The sequence below is a fragment of the Neophocaena asiaeorientalis genome, unplaced genomic scaffold (assembly GCF_003031525.2).
Source record: "Neophocaena asiaeorientalis asiaeorientalis breed wild unplaced genomic scaffold, Neophocaena_asiaeorientalis_V1.1 scaffold392, whole genome shotgun sequence".
NCBI classification, from domain to species: Eukaryota; Metazoa; Chordata; class Mammalia; order Artiodactyla; family Phocoenidae; genus Neophocaena; species Neophocaena asiaeorientalis.
In genome coordinates, this window is record NW_020174421.1 from 1,051,036 (window position 1) to 1,068,208 (window position 17,173).

General features: G+C 45.0%; 2 protein-coding genes across 3 annotated transcripts in view; both read left to right on the forward strand.

Moving 5' to 3' along the window:
• Positions 1–43: 43 nt before the first annotated feature.
• MBD4 (methyl-CpG binding domain 4, DNA glycosylase) lies at positions 44–8,941 on the forward strand. 2 transcript variants are annotated; one of them, XM_024756479.1, is made up of 8 exons: positions 44–327; positions 1,639–1,872; positions 2,292–3,145; positions 6,083–6,157; positions 6,235–6,369; positions 6,974–7,123; positions 7,613–7,716; positions 8,635–8,941. In XM_024756479.1, the coding sequence occupies exons 1-8, from the start codon at positions 239–241 to the stop codon at positions 8,710–8,712; spliced, it is 1,719 nt and encodes a 572-aa protein (XP_024612247.1). In that variant the 5' UTR covers positions 44–238; the 3' UTR covers positions 8,713–8,941. The 2 variants fall into 2 exon arrangements, with proteins under 2 accessions (XP_024612247.1, XP_024612245.1); XM_024756477.1 differs by having other exon boundaries at positions 62–327; positions 6,086–6,157; positions 8,635–8,939.
• Positions 8,942–10,836: 1,895 nt separating this feature from the next.
• The window catches only part of EFCAB12 (EF-hand calcium binding domain 12), a 22,883-nt gene continuing 16,546 nt past the window's right edge, over positions 10,837–17,173 (forward strand). Inside the window, exons 1-3 of the mRNA XM_024756485.1 lie at positions 10,837–10,853; positions 12,214–12,404; positions 17,025–17,153. Of these exons, the coding sequence (XP_024612253.1) occupies positions 10,837–10,853; positions 12,214–12,404; positions 17,025–17,153 (337 nt within the window). The remainder of the gene's footprint in view (positions 10,854–12,213; positions 12,405–17,024; positions 17,154–17,173) is intronic.

Consider the following 17,173-nt stretch of genomic DNA (forward strand, 5'->3'; position numbering starts at 1 on the left):
GCGTCTTCCTCGACAAAGGACTTGATTGGCTGAGCCGTGGAAATGGCGGCTGTGGTCGAGGGGGGCGGCCGGAAAGCGGCTGAGCAGTCGCACAGACTTTCACTGCCTTCATGTTTTGGTTCCATCCTAGAGCTCCGAGCTGAAGAAGTGTTCGCCTCTTACTCCGATCCACACCCAGAGCGACGCACCCTCTCGGCCTATTATTGCAGCTGGAGCCCGCTTGAGGGACACGTCTGGGATGGAGAGTCCGAGCCTGGGGGACTGCGGAGCTGCCCCCTCGGTCATCGCCAACCAGCGCCTAGTCCCCGACCGGCCGTGTGACCTCCGGCAAGTTATTGTCGCCTTCGGGCCTCAGTTTCACCACCTGTAAAATGGGAGCGGGGGAGTAGAAGGTGGGTGGGCATTTCTTACCTAGGGTGGATGGACACTTGGAGGCCGGCAGGGTTAGTTCCTGCGAACAAGGGCTGGAATACTGAGTACTTTTGTATGTGCGGTGTGGGGCTAAGATGATTTACCTACTTTTTTTTCCCCCAAAAAACATGTGATTCTCAGAACTACCGTGAAAGAGGTATTACCTCCTTTTTACAGATGGAGAAAGAGACTTCGACAGGTTAAGTAACTTGCTCTTGGACCCCATAGGTAGTAAATGGCAGAGCTGGGATTTGAACCCAGTCTGTTGATTTTAAAGTTCGTGCTGTTTTCACCAGGATTCAGTTTCCTTATCGCCAAAATTGTGAACGGTATAATTTCTTAAGATCCACCCAGATCCCCCAAATTATTTAACCCCATATTGCATCAGAAGACTTTGATTCTAATTCTAGTTAGTCACTGGCTCATGCTTTGTTTCCCTATTTGTAGAAAAGAAGTTGGTTAGACATCTCTAGAGACTCATCCAACTTTGAAAATGTAAATATGATTAAGTGATTAGTATACACTCTACTGAAGTTTTTCAACAATAGTAGAGGGGGAGAAGTATTAGACCAAGATTTAGTAGACCTAGGTCCTGGAATCAGTTCTGCAAATAACTTAATCTTCCTGTCACTCAATTTTATCAATAAAATGAGAGTAATCCTTATCCTACCTACCTCAGAAGGTTATTGGATCAAGAATGAAAGAGAGTTTGAAAATTCTTTATCAAGTGTTCTTTACCTTTTAGAGGATTACAACCTCTGATGAAAGTAATAGACACTGTCCCCCCACCGCCCCCAAAATGCACATATATATAAAAATTTTACCTCACTTATTTCGGGGGGAGGACGGTGTCTCACTGACTCATTTAAGCTGTTCTGTTGATCCCCGGGTTAAGAGCTCAGCTATTGGTTCATGATTTTAAACTTATGCCAAGTGTCACCAGAAATCTCTATAACAGAGCTATTCAATGATTAACAACAAAAAAAAATTTTTCTAGCAAGTAGCTTGAGCTTTTCATTGTGCAGAGATTTCCAACTCTTTTTAACCAAGTTGGAGGACAGGAAGATATTGGAGAGGAGGAAGATACTCATAGCATGACTGAGCCATACTGATTTTAATCTCTCGCATAGTCCAAATAGTCCATGTGGTTCCTTCTCTGTTATTTAATAAGCAGAGTCTAATTAATTTTAAATGAGCTAATCACTTGGAGTTTGTTTTTTTTTTCAGGGAGGAAGGTGTTGCTTTGGGATCAGAAAGAGTGGGAGAAGATGAGAAACAAATGGTGATAAAAAGCAGCAGTGAGTGTAATCCCTCGCTACAACAAGAACCCATTGCTTCTGCTCAATTTGGTGGTAGCGCAATGACAGAGTGCCATAAGTCTGTACCATGTGGATGGGAAAGAGTTGTGAAGCAAAGGTTATCTGGGAAAACAGCAGGAAGATATGACGTATATTTCATCAGGTGAGCATGCAAGATGGTAAAGATAGCACAGCCAAATAATTTTGTCTAGACCGGTGGTAGGAAAGCATAGCAGGAGTTTTGGCTTTTTTCTGTTTTTACCATAAAACCATTACAGATTCTATTCCTTCACTGTCACTGGTTACTTACATCAGGTGATCTGGGGACAAATACTTACATTTTCTCCTACTGTGAATGGCTACTGGTAAGGTTGCACTTAAGCTATATTTGTAAAATTATGTTCTGTTGTCATAGAGGAAACTATTTTAAAGTATCACTTGATCACTTTTTTTAATTTTAAATGACAAATGCCCGTGGCAAAGTTTGGAAATTATTAATAAAAAATCCGAAATGTGGTCCAGGTTTTTTTTAAAGTCACTTTTATTAACTAGCAATAAGTTTTCTTTAATATCATTTTCTAGCCCACAGGGACTGAAGTTCCGATCCAAAAGTTCACTTGCTAATTATCTTCACAAAAGTGGAGAGACTTCTCTTAAGCCAGAAGATTTTGATTTTACTGTACTTCATAAAAGGAGCATCAAGTCAGGATGTAAAGACCAAAGCATGGCAGCTCTGCCATCCCAGCTGCAAAACGAAAGTAGCAATTCAAACCGGAGCCTCAGGACACGAAGCAGGTGGAAAAAAGATGTGGTTTCTTTGCCAGGTGCTAGTTTGGAATTGCAAGACAGCAGAGGACTCTCTAACTTTACTTCCATTCGTTGGCTTTTGAAAGAAGATGGTGGTGTTAATGATGCTGACTCCAGAAAGGTTAGAAAGTCCAAAAGAAAGGTGACTGTTTTGAAAGGGATTCAAATTGAGAAAACTGAAACAGGGTGCCGGAGGAGTCTTCCAGATCCTGTTCAAAGTAGTAGAAAAAGAGCATCTGTGTATAATAAGGCAGCAGATGCTGAAAGTGAACCTCTTGCACAAGAAAGTCAGCTTGAGAGAACTTGCTGCGTCTCTGATGCCAGAGCGAGCGACAAGACCCTCACTGTGACCAGTGAAGAGGAGAGGCTTGGTAAAGAAAAATCATTGTGTTCAGGATCAGATTTTGAACAGACCACTTCTGGCATCATAAACAAATTACGTTCAACCGAAGGAGCAGGACACAACAAGAAGTGTGAGGGTACCTTTTTAAAATCTGAGGAAATAAGAACCGAAGTAGAAGTTGGGGAAAGGAAGGAGCATTTGCATATTGACATTTCAAAAGGCGGCTCTGAAATGGACAACAGCTCACAAACGGAGAAAGACTCTACTTCTGCGAAAATATTCCAAGGTATTCAGTGCACTAAAGTGCTGTTAAACATGTGATGAGGATTTTGCATTTCATGCCTGTACCCAGTTAGCATGTGGGAATAGAATGAAGAAGTAGGGCCAAATATCAGACACATTCTACCAGTTGGTCCTAGTGCCTTGGGTAACTGTACGGCAAAGAATCAGCTGGCTACTGCCCCCAACAGAGGGCAATTGTGCCATTAACCGTTGCCACCATCCTGGTACAACACCTGGGACTCTCCTCCACAGTGCTCTCCCTTCTTCCCTTTTTTCCAGCCAATAATCTTACAACTTTAGGGGAAATAAAAAGGTTTCACTTGTGAAAAGATTTGGGGAAGACTCCTTTTATACATAAACTGGTTGAGAATAGTCAGTATCTTCTCTTTGCACCCCTCCTGTTACTTATTACTGATGTGTGACTTCCAATTTAATTTTGTATATATCATAGTCATTTTTATCTTCTATTGCAATGCTTCTCTAAAATGCTTTAGCGCTCTAAGTAATTCAAAACTGTAATCACATAGTTCATCTATTGTTTGTAATATGCTCTTAATACAGAGTTCAGAGCTTAGCACTTTTGCCTTTATAATACCTCAGTGAATAAGAGATAAAAGAAAGGAGACCTTTGACCAACCCTATATTAGTTATTCATTATGCCATTATGGTATAATGAATAACTCCTTTAAAGAAGAATAGTAATTTTACTTAAAGTCCTATGGGGAGCCAGCATGGACAGATTAGTAGAGCAGGTGGTTAGAGTTGGTTCCTGCTCTTGGTCCCACTCATGATTTTATTATGTCTTTGCTGTGCCTGGAATTTCTCTACCTTGAACAGAAGATGACCACGGGGCTTCCCTGGTGGCGCAGTGGTTGCGAGTCCGCCTGCCGATGCGGTGGACGTGGGTTCGTGCCCCAGTCCGGGAAGATCCCACGTGCTGCGGAGCGGCTGGGCCCATGAGCCATGGCCGCTGGACCTGCGCGTCCGGAGGCCGTGCTCTGAAGCGGGAGAGGCTACAACAGTGAGAGGCCCGCGTACCGCAAAAAAAAAAAAAAAAAAAAAAAAGGCTATTTCAGACTTTTAAAGCTTCAGTTAACAGAATTGCCAGGAACAAAATGATTCCTCTTCTCGGAGAATAACAACAGAAAGCATAACTAAATGATCTTTAAGGTGGCAATAAAAACTTTAAAAAAAAAAAAAAAAAGAAGATGACCACGTACACCTAGGAACTGCATAAAAATTCTCCAATGTGTCCTTTAAAGACCTTGAGCTTCCTAAAGCCTTGAGGTTTATGTAGATTTATTGCTAGTAAAATGGGCAAATAAAATATCAGAAACATCCTTTTGTGACTAAAATGGAAGTATCCTAGTCATCCTATGCATAAAGAAGTCTCGTTCTCAACATAAGTACGTTTACTGTAGGTAATAGGTATCCAATGGAGTAGTAAAGACTTTCCAAGGGCCTTAGTTAGAAATTGCCATGTAAATTGAGCTTAGTCTCCTAGTAATAAAGGGGGCTAGTCAGTAATTATCTATAGGAACCCACAGAAGAAATTATCAGGTAGGTAGTAAGAGCAGTTTCCTTTGTTCTGACTCTTTTTTACTTTCCACTGGGCTTTGCCTATTCAAACTAGAATAGCAAAAAACACTAGACTGATTATCTGGAGACGTGGATACTTGTCCCAATCTATAGTCAATCCCACTATTGTTTTCAGATAGTTGCTTAATTTCTAAGCCTTAGAGTCTTCATCTGGAAAACACAGGTAATAACCCTCACCAGTCCTGTTTTTCTCATCATGAATATTGTAAAATGAGAAGTGAAAAAGATGGCTTCACGCTAGACAAATGCAAGGTATTATTAACTGACATTCAAATTTAGAGGGTATGGCTATGGGGAGTATTAAATGCGATGATTTTAGAAACTTGAAAGCCTAATAATCGTGGTCAGAGTCTTTGTTAAATTAAACTTCCCAGTAGATAGTGGCTTTAGGTGTTCTAAGGTCCAAATCTTAGGCTTTCCTGCAGGTTCTGTTTTATCTGTATCCTTTTCTTTGTTTGTTTTTTGGTTTTTGGTGTTTTTTTTTTTTGCGGTACGCGGGCCTCTCACTGTTGTGGCCTCTCCCGCTGCGGAGCACAGGCTCCGGACGCGCAGGCTCAGTGGCCATGGCTCACGGGCCTAGCCGCTCCTCGGCATGTGGGATCTTCCCGGACCGGGGCACAAAACCGTGTCCCCTGCATCGGCAGGCGGACTCTCAACTACTGCGCCATCAGGGAAGCCCTGTTTTTTGTTTTTTTTAGTAAAAGTATTCACTGCAGAATATTTGGAAAATATGGAAAATTAAAAGAAAAGAAAAACTAGCAACAACCATTATACCATTATGCCATTTTGGTTTATTCTAATCTCTATCACATTTTTTCTTTTTTTGTTAAATTGGGATCATATGTTGAATATTGCTTTTATCACTTAAAAATTAATGACATGGGAAAAATTCATGATGTAGTCTCAAAATTTTAATAGCCACATTGTACAAATGTCATAATTTAAAATATTCTATATTATTTCCAATTTTTCAATGTAGTGAACTCTGAACAAAAATCATAGAGAACTAGTATAACAGTGGTTAAAGGCATGGACTCAGGAACCAGACTGCCTGGATTAGAATTTCAGCTCTTGACACTTACTAGCTGTGGGACCTTGGGCAAGTTACCTAGCATCTCTGTACCTCAATTTCCTTATTTGTAAAGTGGAGACAAAATAGTACCTACCTTGCTCGTAGGTCATTAGTAGGATTAAACTGGTTAATTTTTGTGAAGTGCTTAGAATAGTGCTAAACTGAACGTTTTATAGTAGTGGTGTGTTGTTGTTATTTGCAGCCCTGAATATTTCTTTAGGCTAAACCATAGATTCTGTAAACAATGTTCATTCACTCTTTCCTTTTCAGAAGACGCCATCCCACAGACACAAATAGAAAAAAGGAAAACAAGCCTGTATTTTTCCAGCAAATATAACAAAGAAGGTATCCCTTTTCCAATCAGAAAACCAGACTTTAAACCTATTTCAAGTGTTCCCCTCTAATACAGTGTGTTTGTTTAGTTCTTAGTCCCCCACGACGCAAGGCCTTTAAGAAGTGGACACCTCCTCGGTCACCTTTTAATCTTATCCAAGAAACACTTTTCCATGATCCATGGAAGCTCCTCATTGCAACTATATTCCTCAACCGGACCTCAGGTTTGTGGATTCTTTGAATCTTTGTCTTAGTAGAGACAGTGTGATGAGGAGAATTGATCAGGAAACCTGGTCTCAAGTTTGATTTTGAACTCAGGTAAGGCCTTCTTCTTTCAGTCAGTCCTCAAACTCTTCACCTATAGACTAGATGACATCCAACAGCTTTTTTAGCATTAAAGAGCAGATTTTCATTTATGTTCTACTTCCAAATTACTTTTAGTCATCAATGAAAATCCGTTACTTAACCTTCCTCCTCTCTGTGTCATGTATAAAAGCATTTCTTTTTCATTGGGTGCTTTCTTTAATGTCGCTGGCACCTTATGTTCTGTATGCTTTTACACTAGTTATATGATGATCTGATTATTTAAAAACCAATATCATACAAGGCCAGGTTTTGGCATAATTTGGACAGTTAACCAAATTGGTTGATGGTGTTGGGTTTTGACTCTGAGAGTGGTTGCTGATTTAGGTGATGTCTTCTCATCAGGGGTTTAAAAAGAAAGAAAGAAAAAACGTCTCTATATGAGATTTCTAGATAAAGAAGTACGTGAGCCTAAAATCAGCCCATCAGGAGGCTGGCAGTCACGTAGTTACTTTTACTTCCCAGGCAAAATGGCAATCCCTGTGCTTTGGCAGTTTCTGGAGAAGTATCCTTCAGCTGAGGTAGCGAGAACTGCAAACTGGAGAGATGTTTCAGAACTTCTTAAACCTCTTGGTCTCTACGATCTTCGAGCAAAAACCATTATCAAGTTCTCAGGTACTTTCCCATATACCCAAAGGGAAAAGCATAAATTGTGCCTATTTAAGAGAGCCACACCTTACACTTTAATGTCCTCAGTTGCGACATTAAGAGAGGTCATTTGGCTCAAGCACTGAAGGCATTTGAACACAGTTCGTTTGCCCCAAAGTGCAGTCTCCCGCTGACCCAGGGTCAGGGTAAATCTTTGCGCAGCACCAGGTCAGGCCATGTGGGCAGGATTAGAGGAAGAAGTCAGTGAAGCAGAAAGTCCAGTTGACCTCAGGGACATTACCCCTGTCTCGTTAGGTCAGCACAATACAATAACGGTTAGTCAGTGGCAGACAAGCAGGTCAGACGGGGGCGGTGGCTGCAGGAATTCAGAAGAAAGCAGCCACAAGTGAGGCTGTTAGGAGAGACTCTTTCCCGTCCCTTTCTGTTGTTCCTCCTTTCCAGGGAAGGTGTTTTTTTCCTAGAGGCTGACCTGATATGTGGGTGTTGTATTCTCAGATGAATATCTGACAAAGCAGTGGAGGTATCCAATTGAGCTTCATGGGATTGGCAAATATGGCAACGACTCTTACCGAATCTTTTGTGTCAATGAGTGGAAGCAGGTAAGGCCCGTCTCCGGCACATCTTGTCTCTGAGGTAAAGTAAGTCCACCGTTATGGTTAGAACTATTTCTTGGACACACGTGCCATTACAGTCACAACCAGCTTTGTTCCAAGCTTGAGGGGCAGTAGTGGCTTGGGGTTATTGACAGCAGGAGAGGGTCCATAGATTTCCCCAAGTCCACAAAGACTCCCTGGTCTCTGACTGACCTCCACTGGTTTGCCACTTCTAGCCCTGTTCCTGTCATTTCCATTCACGTACTGTCTCTAGGCCTAATGTGGTTTTCCTCCTGTCACAGTCTACTCGCCTTCAAAAGCACACCACTGAAGGGAAGCAGGCAGGTGCAGGATTGGAGGGCATGCTTGTCGGGTTTCTTCTAGTGGTCTCAGACTATTTTTGTGGTACATGGGTCCTACTTCGGCTGCCCATTCTTTTGAGTATGCCCAGCCCACGGGCATCTGGGTGGCATCCTGGCAGCTGATAGGCACTGCCACATAGCCTGTACACTGCCCTCTTAGTCTGTGACTTGCCCTAAAGCATTTAGCTGGGAGGTCTGGCCAAGCCCATCCCTGCTTCACCATTTATTGTGACCTGAGCAGTCCATTTAACTCTCAGGGTCTGTAAGCTCCTGGAAAATGGCATATTAATACTTGACTCATGTTATCACCACCCTCCACACTGAGTCCCAGTGAAGATCAGTACCAAATTGGAAAGTACTTTGTAGACTGTAAAGGATTGCTTTGATGTAAGCTATAATTTTAACCATTCATGAATCTCATTAGGGTAAAGGTTATCATTTTCAGGTATATTATCATAAGGTACTGTTCCCCCACCATATCTTTAAAAAGCCAATTTAAAAAATGTATTTCTGACTAACTTAGATAAGGCCTGTGTCTACTAATGTGTTGTATTTCTTCCAGGTACACCCTGAAGACCACAAGTTAAATAAATATCATGACTGGCTTTGGGAAAATCACGAAAAATTAAGTCTATCTTAAAACTCTTTGACGTTTTCAAGCTTGTTTTTATGCATTGCTTTGCACTTCGATTCTTAAAAGCTCCACTAAGCACAACCGCCTTTCCAGGTGTATAGATTCTAATCAGCCCAACTAGAAACCTAATGCGTGTCTTCTTAATGTGGGTACCACCGGAAGATCTTTGCTACTGAATGTGCTACGACATGTTCTGAGATTTTTTTGAAAAATAAATTGTTATTTGACAACAATCTTGAAAATGTATATGACTTTTCCAATAATGAAATGTGATTTGAAGTTTAAAAAAACTTCCTCAGTTATTAATAATATGAAGCAAATTTCTATCAACCTTGCTTGAGGGAGGATTAGACCTCCTGTTGTCCTTCTATAGAAAATGATATGACACAATTGTTACATGAAGAAGCAAAGAGTTTTCAGCCACACATGTCAGAAAAGATATGATAGGGTAAATTAGGCAGTTAATTAAGAAAGTATTTTTATTAAAAAACACTAAACTCCAAAGAAAAATAAGATTATTTTGTCATTCTGTGTCCTTGATGACTGTCTGCTGGCTTTTAGGAGTTGGAGATTTGACCATTTGATAACCTAATGTGCATATCTGCCTGTAATTCTGTTGCAGAGCATTGGCTTCTGGCTCACGCATTTACCTTGATCCCTGTGTGAAAACTCGAGCATTTACCCATCTCCCATCTTCCAGCTGGAGGACAGGACCTTTTAAGTTTTATGCCTTTTTTTTTTTTTTTTTTTTTTTGCGGTACGCGGGCCTCTCACTGTTGTGGCCTCTCCTGTTGCGGAGCACAGGCTCCGGACGCGCAGGCTCAGCGGCCATGGCTCATGGGCCCAGCCGCTCGACGGCATGTGGGATCTTCCCGGACCGGGGCACGAACACGTGTCTCCTGCATCGGCAGGCAGACTCTCAACCACTGCGCCACCAGGGAAGCCCTTATGCCATTTTAAAAACAGGTATTATAATGGTATCGCTCAAATACTGAAACATTTACTTTAGAAGGAACTCACAAAACAAACAAAAATCTAAGTTATTAAATCTCGATTATCCACTGTCATTTTTTTTTTTTTTTTTTTTGCGGTACGCAGGCCTCTCACTGTTGTGGCCTCTCCCGTTGCGGAGCACAGGCTCCGGACACACAGGCCCAGCGGCCATGGCTCACGGGCCCAGCTGCTCTGCGGTATGTGGGATCTTCCCGGACCGGGGCACGAACCCGTGTCCCCTGCATCGGCAGGTGGACTCTCAACCACTGCGCCACCAGGGAAGCCCCACTGTCATTTTAAGGCATAATTTGGAAATTAAGTTGATCGAATAAATGAAAAATAAATTGTTAGGGAAACTACCTCTGATGTAGGGTAGAGTGTGAACAGAATCAGGATACAGTGTGCTGCAGAGCTAGTTGGTTGTTTCCACTATAGTGAGTGAGATTCATTTTTTAGAGAAGGATAGATTTTGACCATCCTTCAAAATCCAGGAACAGGAAAACTGGCCACACTTCCAAGGCAAACATCACTTCATAACCTCCCATCACGTTTTTATTTAACAGATATCAGAGTAGCATTCACTAAGTGCAAAGCTCTGTGCCAGGGAGGGGCACAAAGATGAAAAGGCTCTGTAGAGACCCTCATGGGAGAGAGAAGAGACAAGCAATAATGAAAGGTAACAAAAGGGGTAAGGTGTGGGGACAGGGTGCCCAACACTGCAGCAAAGAGTCCAGAGGGGCCCCTGCAATCCTGGCCGTACCTGGGGTCAGAGGGTAGGGCAGGCAGCAAGCTTGAGGCCTCAGGTGTGGTGTGGCAGTGGGACCTGCTGTCCAGTCCCGGCCCAGCATCTCCATCAAGACTGTGGGCCTGGGGGTGCAGCAGGGGAGCTGTGCAGCAGCCAGGCCAGGCTTTTCCCCTTTCCTGCAGGTGAGGTTGCCTGGCCTCTGTATCCGTTTCCTCATCTGTTGAGAATGGATCAGTGATGCCTACCTCACACAATTATGATTATTAATGTATGAAATTGCTTAAATGGAGCCTGGCTTACAAAAGTGCTGCATTAATGAGGCCCATAGGGATGGTCTGAGTGACGACCTCAGGTTGTTGAGAGGGTCACAAAAATAATGCATTTCAGTAAGGATGGTACCTTATGCAGAGTGAGAACTCACGTGTTTGGGTCTTTTCTAACTTCTTTGAGACAAAATCCACATAACATAAAATTGATCTAACCATTTTTTAAAGTGTACAATTCACAGTGTTGTGCAACCGTCATCACTAACTCCAAGATATTTCCATCACCCCAACGAGAAACCCCTTACCTATTAGCAGTCAAACCCAACGATCCCTCCCTCCCCCAGCCTCTGGCAACCACTCGTCTGCTTTCTGTCTATAGATTTGCCAGTTCTGGGCATTTCTTACAAATGGAATCATATAACCTGTGGCCTTTTGTATCTGGCTTCTTTCACTCAGTGTATTTTGAAGGTTCGTACGTGTTGCAGTATTACCGACCCAGGTTCTTAGACTCTTTAATCAACAGAAATTGATAAGAGGCCAGATGAGAAATTCAGGCAAGGCTTTATTGGAACTAGTGCTGCGGCAGGAGGGAGTGAAAACAAATAAGTTCCCTTGCTCGCTTCTTGGGTGGAGCTGGGTGAGCAGGTCCCTTAAATGGAGCAAGGGTAGAGGCTGACCCATGGGTCGGACTGGAGGGGGGCTTAGGTGGTCTGCCCACTCCCCTCGTGGTGCTGTGTGCAGGGGGCCTGCGCAGTACCCTGCTTTTGCTCCCCACGCCTCAGAAGCGGCCCTTGGGTTTTGGTCTTTTTGTATCATGTTCATAATTGGCCACAGCTGCACATATGTGCAGTTATTTTTCATCCCTTATATAGTTTCTTACTCGAGGAGACACCTGTCCAGGTGTAAGCACTGCCGCAAAGGGTCCCAGGTGCCAGCCTGTCTCAGCAGCATGTGTCAATACCTCATTCCTTTTTATGACTAAATAATATAACGTCGTTTGGATAGACCACCTTTTGTCTATCCATTCATCAGTCAATGGACATTTCAAATATTAATACTCCAGTTCTCAGGTTCTATAATTCCAAACCATGGCACCCTGTCTTTCAGGGACAAAGCATACCAAAAACACTGCCTCTATTTGGCCACGACTCTCTCGGGTTACCTCTGGAGGAGGGAGCCCCTGTTCTTTGGGTGAGAGAACACGGCCCTAAACATGTAGAGACCTGCTGAAGACCCTACGGCTTACAGGAAAACCTGGGATTTATTACTCCAGATTCAAGGGCCACTGGGCCAACCTAAGAAATCCTGTCTTTTGCGGAGCCGGATGCTCTGCACCATTTCCTCGCGGCTTACTCCAAGTCCCTTCCCAGGACCCTCGAAGGGAGCGAGACTGTCGGCGTCTCTCCCTCGGGCGGATCCTCTCCCCGCGGGCCTCCGGCCACGTGGCGGCATCCAGCCAATCAGCGCGGGGCGTCCGTAGTCTCGGCAACAGTTGCGTCCAAGCTCTGCAAGTCACGGGTCTCTTGCAAACTTGGTGTTACTGTTTTTCTGGTATCCCATACCCCCGCGCAAGCAAGCACACACAGACACACACGCCCACACGCACGTTCACACACTCTTTTCAGCACCCGCTTCCGGCGCCGCGACCACGGACTATTCTGAAGAGTACGAGGCTGTGTTCCGGTCTCTGCTCCGTAAGTTCACCCTAAGCTCCCAGGAATCAACGCCAGCTCCAGGAAGCCCTCAACCCCCGGGTGGACGGGTGCAAGTGGGGTGAGGACTACGACAGGGACGGATATCTCATTGTGTCGTCCTCTCTCTGGGTGCGGGGTTGCCAGGGAATCGGGGGCAGGTCGTGCATGTTTCTCAGATTTCCTTGCCCGGGCTGGAGGAGCAGGCCGAGTTGCTTTGGCTTGGAACCAGCGGCCCAACCCATGGGCCCGGGAAAGGTGTCCAGGCCCTCTGGCTGGCCCTACTTCTTCGCTAGACATTAGTGTGTTCAGTATAGGAGAAGGGCATGGAGAAGACCAGCAGTCTTCAAAATTTTGGTGATAGCCTGCTGTCTTTGACAAGCGCTGCAACTTCAGAGGTGAAAGCCAGATAAATGGATACTTACAGAAGAAGGGTCCAGGGGTGACACCCAGGAGTAAGAGGTCTGCTAAGTGCAGAGGATGGGGAGGAATGGTTCCAAGGTCCTGGAGAGCTCTTTACACTGGAGCTTCAATTAAGGATACAAGGAGTTATCCAAGACAAAAGGGGGAGGAAAGGTATTCCAGACCAAGGGAACAGCATGCACAGAGGCCCAGAGACATGGGGTCTTCAGAAAACTGCTGGTAGTTTGAGTGTTGCTGGAGATGAGAGGCAAGAGGGGTCAGAAGGGAGAAGATCAGGAGAGATCTTGCGAGCCAGGAGATGGGGAGGCCACTGAGAATGACAGGATTGGATTGGGAGCGTCAGCAAATGCAGAGTCTGACTTGGCAAACTCACAATGTTGAGAGTGGGGCGATCTGGGACTGTCCCAAATTCCCAGGCCAAAGACACTGGGAGGTGAGGGAAAGGTGCCAGGCTAGAGGGGGCTGATTGGATGGGGAACTTGGAAAGAGTTCAGTCTTGGTTGGGTTGGAGATCCTTGTAGGCCGTACAAGTTGAGATGCTTTAGGAGCAACTGTATGTAGAAAGTTGGCGCTAATTCCAAGTCATAAATATGGGTATGGGTGTCCTCTGCATATGGAGGGCCATAGAAATGAGAGTGGAGGAGAGTGTTCGGGGGAAAAAAAAAAAAAAGAGTGCCCAAGTGTAAGCCTGGAGACTATCTACATTTTAGGAGTGGGTAGGAAAAGAGAAGCCAAGAACAAGTGGCCAGAGAGGTAGGATGGAACTTAGGGAAAGATTTGTATCAGAAGCCAAGAGGAAAGGAGAGAATTTCAAGGAAGTATTGAATTGTCTCCAGACACCTGAAGGGCTGTCCCAGAAAAGAGGGAACAAATGTGTTTTCTGGGGCATCGGTGGGAGAGGACTAGGACCAAGGGTCGTAGAAATTCCAGGGAAACAAATTCTGGGTCAATATAAAGAAGTCTTTTCTAGCAGTTAGAATTAGGCACTCACAATGTTAAGTAGAGAACACCCTGTCACTGGAGGTATACAAACAGGCAAAGTCCGCAGGGGCGTTGTAGAAAGAGTTCCCTGACCTGGGCAGGCAATGGGACTAGTTGGCCGCTGAGAGCTTGCCTCATTAATCCCTGGGGAACATTTTCACACAGGCTCTACCCACAACCACATGGTGACCTCTTTTATTCGAAGAGCCCGCCTCACTTTTCTATCAACGGACAGAGGACCCCAAAGACTACTAGAATGCAAGCTTGGTGGGCCTGCAGCCTTCACTATGGAAGGAAAGGAGCGTAGGGGGAGGTTAGGGAGGAAACAGGAACCGAGTCCCAGCAAGGTAGCTTTGCAGGCCATTGTGAAAGAGCGTCGTTTACTCTAAGAGCAGGAGAAGCCATTTCAGTGAAGCCATTGCAGGGTTTCAGAGGGGGAAGTGATGCCTCTGGCTAAAGGCAGATCATGGATTTGGGGTCTAGGGGGCGCACAAGTGGAAGAGGTGAGACCAGTGAGGAGCATGTTTTGAATGCGTTCCCACGGTCTGCAGAGTACAGTTTAAACCCCTGAACCTGGTGCTGGAGATCACTCCAACTGTATTTTCTTCCATTAACCTCCTCCTTCACACACAATGTGCTTCTAATTTGTGAAACAGTTTAGTAACCCTGAAGTCCCTAAACCCCACCCTGATCGATCCCCATGCTGGCCCCTCTATCCCTTGAAACCCAACTCATTCTGAAAGCACACTCAACGTTCCCTACTGCACGATGACCTCCCAGATCCCTCGGTCAGCGTCTCTCCCCTGACTGAAACCACCTTGTAACCCCTCTGGTTACCCCACCTTGTTCTGTGCCAGCACACTGCCTGTTGGGCACCCAGCCAGTACCAAGCACTGGGTAACTTTCAGTAAATGCTGGTTTGATGAATGACTAAATTTTCAGTCGTACCAAACATCTTGTCCTCAAAGAAATGATAAATGGGTTGTTGAGAAGTACTTACTTCTGTCCACATTGATGTATACACACTTTAATTATTTTCTGACTATGAAAGGAATACATGGGCATTGTAAAGAGACTTAACAAATGTACTGACTGTTCACTTTGTGCCAGGCTGGGTACCGGGGACGCACAGGAAATAAGACACAGTTCTCGCCATTGGGAAACTCACAGGCTGTTGGGAAAGAAAAGTATCTTCATCCAGAAAAATATGGTAAATGCTATGAGGGGGCTAAGCATAGGGGCTATGGGGACCAAGAGGGGGACGAGGGAGAGCCTGGGGTGCTTCAGGCGACCGTAATGCCTGAGCTGAGCCTCAAAGGCTAGGTAGGGAATAATCAAGTGAACAGGGGAGAGACAGAAGCGTGTTTCAAAGACAGGAAAGAGCACAGTTTGGGGGGGGCAGGAGGGGGGAACTACAGAACCACAGTCAGCTTAGTTTGGGTACAAATACAAGGTGAGGCAGAAGGAATGAGAGAAGGAGCTGGAGAAATTAGAGGGGTTGGCAGGAGTGGGTGGGACAGGTGGGGCTAAGTTAAGGAGATTGAACTTTATTCTAGAGGCAGCTGGGAGCAATAGAACGGTTTTAAGCAGGAGAGTTTGGGTTTTAGAAGGAAAATGATGGTGACAATATTTTTAATAATAATGCTGTATCCCTTCTGAATTTCAGAACATTCCCACACCTGTTATTCATTTGATCTTCATAATAGCTTTGGAAGGTTGCTAGAGGAGAGTTTATATCATTTTAGGCATAAAAGAATTGAGACTCAGCAGGATTAGGTGACAGCCTGGGGTAATATCAAGTAATGGCTAAGAGTTGAGCTCTGGGGCCAGACAAACCAAATTCACGTCCCAGCTCTGCTACTAATCAGCTGTGTGACCTTGGGCCTCTCTGGGCCTCGGTGTCCTTACCTGTAAAAATGGATGTAAATCATGATGCCAACCTGTTACGTCTGTCCACTTGCCATTCACTCACTCACCAGATATCTACCGAGCTCCCGCTATATGTTGGCACCGTGGAGGTGCTGGGACTCCAGCAGGGAACAAGAGAGATGAGATCTCGGTTCACAGTGTATTGGAAAAACATAAACCAAATAATTGCACCAGAGGTTTCAAATGCAACTGTCTGCCTGAACCAAGCCCTTACTGAATGAAATGAGCTGCATGTGAGACGATAGGGAATGGCGAGGCCTATGGCAAGCTGCAGAGCGCATGCCCCAGCCTAACGCAGTGCAAACTGGAAAAGTTTAAGCAAACAAGTATGTCAAGCAGAACAGGACCCTAAGCCTCATTCAGTATGAGGGCTGCCAGTTTGCAACCCTTGATTTACATACTTATGATAAGTGGTCTGAAGGAAAAGTACAGAGATAACATGAGGATACAACACAGCCTGAAGCTGGAGAGTGAACATTTGGTCTGACACGTGGAGAATGAGGAGGAGCAAGGAGGCGATGGATGGGGGAGGGAGCATTCCTGGCAGGGGGAGCAGCGTGTGCGGAACCCTTAGGCAGGATGGGGCTTGGATCATTCAGGGAACAGAGAGAATGCCAAGACGTCTGGACAGGGTAAGGAAAGACAGGCAAGTGATGAGGCAGGAAAGGTTGGCGGAGGAGGGTCATGGGGCTTTATTTTGAGGACTATGAAAAGTCATGGAAGTATTTCAAAATGGGGGGAGGGTAAGTATATAAAAAAAAAATAACAGTGCACTTATTATGAACAAACTGGGCTGACCCTAAACATCTCCACCACTCAATAAGGTCATTATCCCCATTTTACAGATGAAAAAATTGAGACCCTGCAAGGATAAGTGATCATGGCCCCAGTAAGCGGCAGGGCCGGAACTCAGACCGGAGCGTTCTGGCTGCAAAGCCTCTGCGCTTTACGGCACTAGGCTGCCTCAGTTGATCAGACCAGATCAGAATGGCATTTTAAAAAGATCATTCTGATTGCCAAGGAGTACTGGGGGCGGGGAGAGTGGGGTGGAGTAAGATTAGAATCTCAGAAGTTTCATGAGAACGCATATAAATCTCTTAGCATAGTGCCTGCCATTGGGATTGCCCAGTCACGTTAGATGTAATTATTTTCATCAGCATAGCGAGGCAACAATAACGCCAGGCCTGGAACCCAGGTGCCCTGATGCCCAGCCTGGCGCTGAAGCATGTCTCCTTCCTGACTCCTTTGGTCCTCTTCCTGAAAGGAACTCACGTTCTAACCCTCTTCCAGGGTTGTACCAGTCTGAGTCCTTGGTTGACGATGGAAGTGCCAGCAAGGAGCTCGTGTTCAACCCTGACGCGGTCATCGCCCACTGCTTCAAGCAGTTCAAGCGGGAGGACTTCCACCTGCCTCAGAGCCGCCGGAGGATCATCTTCTTG

What these genes read in the sequence shown, in the direction of transcription:
- MBD4 (XM_024756479.1), top strand. Translation starts at nt 239, where the DNA reads ATGGAGAGTCCGAGCCTGGGGGACTGCGGAGCTGCCCCCTCGGTCATC. An exon ending in ATTCCTCAACCGGACCTCAG is followed by an intron (nt 6,370 to 6,973) that starts GTTTGTGGATTC and finishes TTTACTTCCCAG; the next exon opens with GCAAAATGGCAATCCCTGTG. An exon ending in GTGTCAATGAGTGGAAGCAG is followed by an intron (nt 7,717 to 8,634) that starts GTAAGGCCCGTC and finishes TATTTCTTCCAG; the next exon opens with GTACACCCTGAAGACCACAA.